This window comes from Python bivittatus, unplaced genomic scaffold (genome assembly GCF_059951505.1).
Source record: "Python bivittatus isolate LINGU-HERP-01145 unplaced genomic scaffold, Pbiv_v1 ctg000310_np1212, whole genome shotgun sequence".
Lineage (NCBI taxonomy): Eukaryota > Metazoa > Chordata > Lepidosauria > Squamata > Pythonidae > Python > Python bivittatus.
The window spans coordinates 6,355,229-6,357,243 of NW_028277054.1; the positions used below are offsets into that span (position 1 = coordinate 6,355,229).

General features: G+C 47.4%; 1 protein-coding gene across 1 annotated transcript; it reads left to right on the forward strand.

The window, feature by feature from the left end:
- The first annotated feature begins 465 nt into the window (after positions 1 to 465).
- On the forward strand, positions 466 to 1,428 carry LOC112542370 (chemerin-like receptor 1). The gene has a single exon (XM_025175039.1). It carries the CDS (start codon positions 466 to 468, stop codon positions 1,426 to 1,428), a length of 963 nt encoding a protein of 320 aa, XP_025030807.1.
- Positions 1,429 to 2,015: the final 587 nt, after the last annotated feature.

Consider the following 2,015-nt stretch of genomic DNA (forward strand, 5'->3'; position numbering starts at 1 on the left):
CTCACCTCAACATATCTCAAGAGGTTGGGACAGCTGGGATAAAAGCAAGAACCTCACATATGCTGACTTGAATTCCCAAAGGAAAGGCAGGCTATAAATGCAATACATTCCCATTATAGGCCATGCTGGGGCTATTAAAAGCTTCAGCAACTGAAGAGGCATTGCCCAGCCCTGAATCTTCAGGGTTCTTGTGTCAAATGTTAGACTTCATGCTCTTCAGGATAAGACTCCATGAGCCCTGATGTTCAGAAGCTGGGATGAGCATAGGCGCATTTTTCAAATGCAGTACAACTTTAATGTTCAGTAGTACAAAGGTGGGGACATTATCATCAATAACTTTGTGGCCCTTGGAGATAATTTGCTTTTCAGTAAAAATGTGGTCCCTGGCAAAGAAATTGCATTGTCTGGTCTGGATGACCAATAATCATGGATCTTCAGCCTTGTTCTTATCTCTTTGACAGGGAGATGTCAACAAATCCGACTGCCAATGGCTCCTCCTCCCATGTGCTCGTGGAGGAAAGCTCTGTGCGGGACATCATAAAGATTATCACAGGGGTGATTTTCAGCTTCATCTTTCTGGCTGGTGTGACTGGGAATGGGGTAGTCCTGTGGGTCACTGGGTGGAAGCTCCGATGGACCTCCAACACTGTCTGGTTCTTCAACCTTGCCTTAGCTGATTTAGCGTCCACCTCCCTCATACTTGTCACGGTACTCAACTTGGCTCTTGACCTGCACTGGCCTTTTGGCTCTGTGGCTTGCAAAGTGGCCAATTGCCTGTTTGGGCTGAGCGTATGCAGTGGTGTGCTGTTACTAAGCTCCATCAGTGTGGATCGCTGTGTGCTGGTGGTGGCCCCTGTCTGGTGCCAGAACTACCGCACCCCACGACTCACCTGGGCAGCTTGTGGATTCCTTTGGCTGCTGTCTTTGGCATTCTTCGTTCCCAGCTCATACTTCTTCACCCAGGTCTCTGTGGATAATAATAATCGGAGCTCCTGCAACAACCTGGACATCTTTCAGGACTGGCAGCAAGCTGAGGTCCTCACTATTTGTATTTTTCTCTATCAGTTCCTTCTTCCCTTACTGGTTATCTCCATCTCCTACACAATCCTGGTGGTGACCATGCGCAAGAAGAAGCTTAACAAATCCAGCAAACCCTTCCTGGTAGTCACCAGGGTGGTCTTCTGCTTCTTCCTCTGTTGGCTCCCCTACCATGCTTTGGCTCTGGCCAGGATCTCGATGGATCTTGTGCCAGAGACCATGCGTCTGGTGGCCATCCCGCTGTCCAAATGTCTGGCCATGTTCAACAGTTGCATCAACCCCCTGCTTTATGTCTTTGTAGGGCAAGAGTTCCAGGATGCAGTCAGGAGATCCTTGCTGCAGGTCTTCAAAACTGCTTTTGAGGAGGCACCTCTGGCAGCCAACGTCTGAGAAACGTGGCTGGTCTCAGGATTTCTCTGGCAAAAGGGGGCATTCTCAGACTACTACTGGGAGGAGCGGGGAGAGAGACAACGTGAAGGACTAAAAACTAGAGTTTTTTTTTTTAAGAACAGGAGGGAAGTGAAAATCACGAGATAATTAGTGCATTACTTTTGTGCAACGTAAGCATACAATTGCTGAAAGGACACAACCCTGCTAAATGAGGGTCTCTCCATTTTTGTCAATGCTGGCTTCCTCCTTTTCCTCACGAGTATATAGTGAAACTTACCTGTGTCTGCTCAAACTTCAATGTGGGGCTTACACTTTGGTAAGTGAAAAAAAATTGCTGCCTTACTTAACCTAGTACAGTTACACATCTGGCCTTTTTGCCATTTCTCAGCCTGACAGCTCCATCTTTGGAAAAGCTCTCCTGCTTATAAGCGTTCAAAAGAGGTCTCCCCTCCAAATTTTTTGGATCAGGCCAAAGACTCCTTGATACCTGTGGGAGGGTTGGGCGGGGGGAGGAATTGGAACATTCTCTACCTCCCTGCCTCCAAATGTAAAGCAAATGTAAAGCAAAACCTGCCAAAAAAAAAAAA

Coding starts and splice junctions, on each gene's coding strand:
- LOC112542370 (XM_025175039.1), top strand. CDS start 466: ATGTCAACAAATCCGACTGCCAATGGCTCCTCCTCCCATGTGCTCGTG.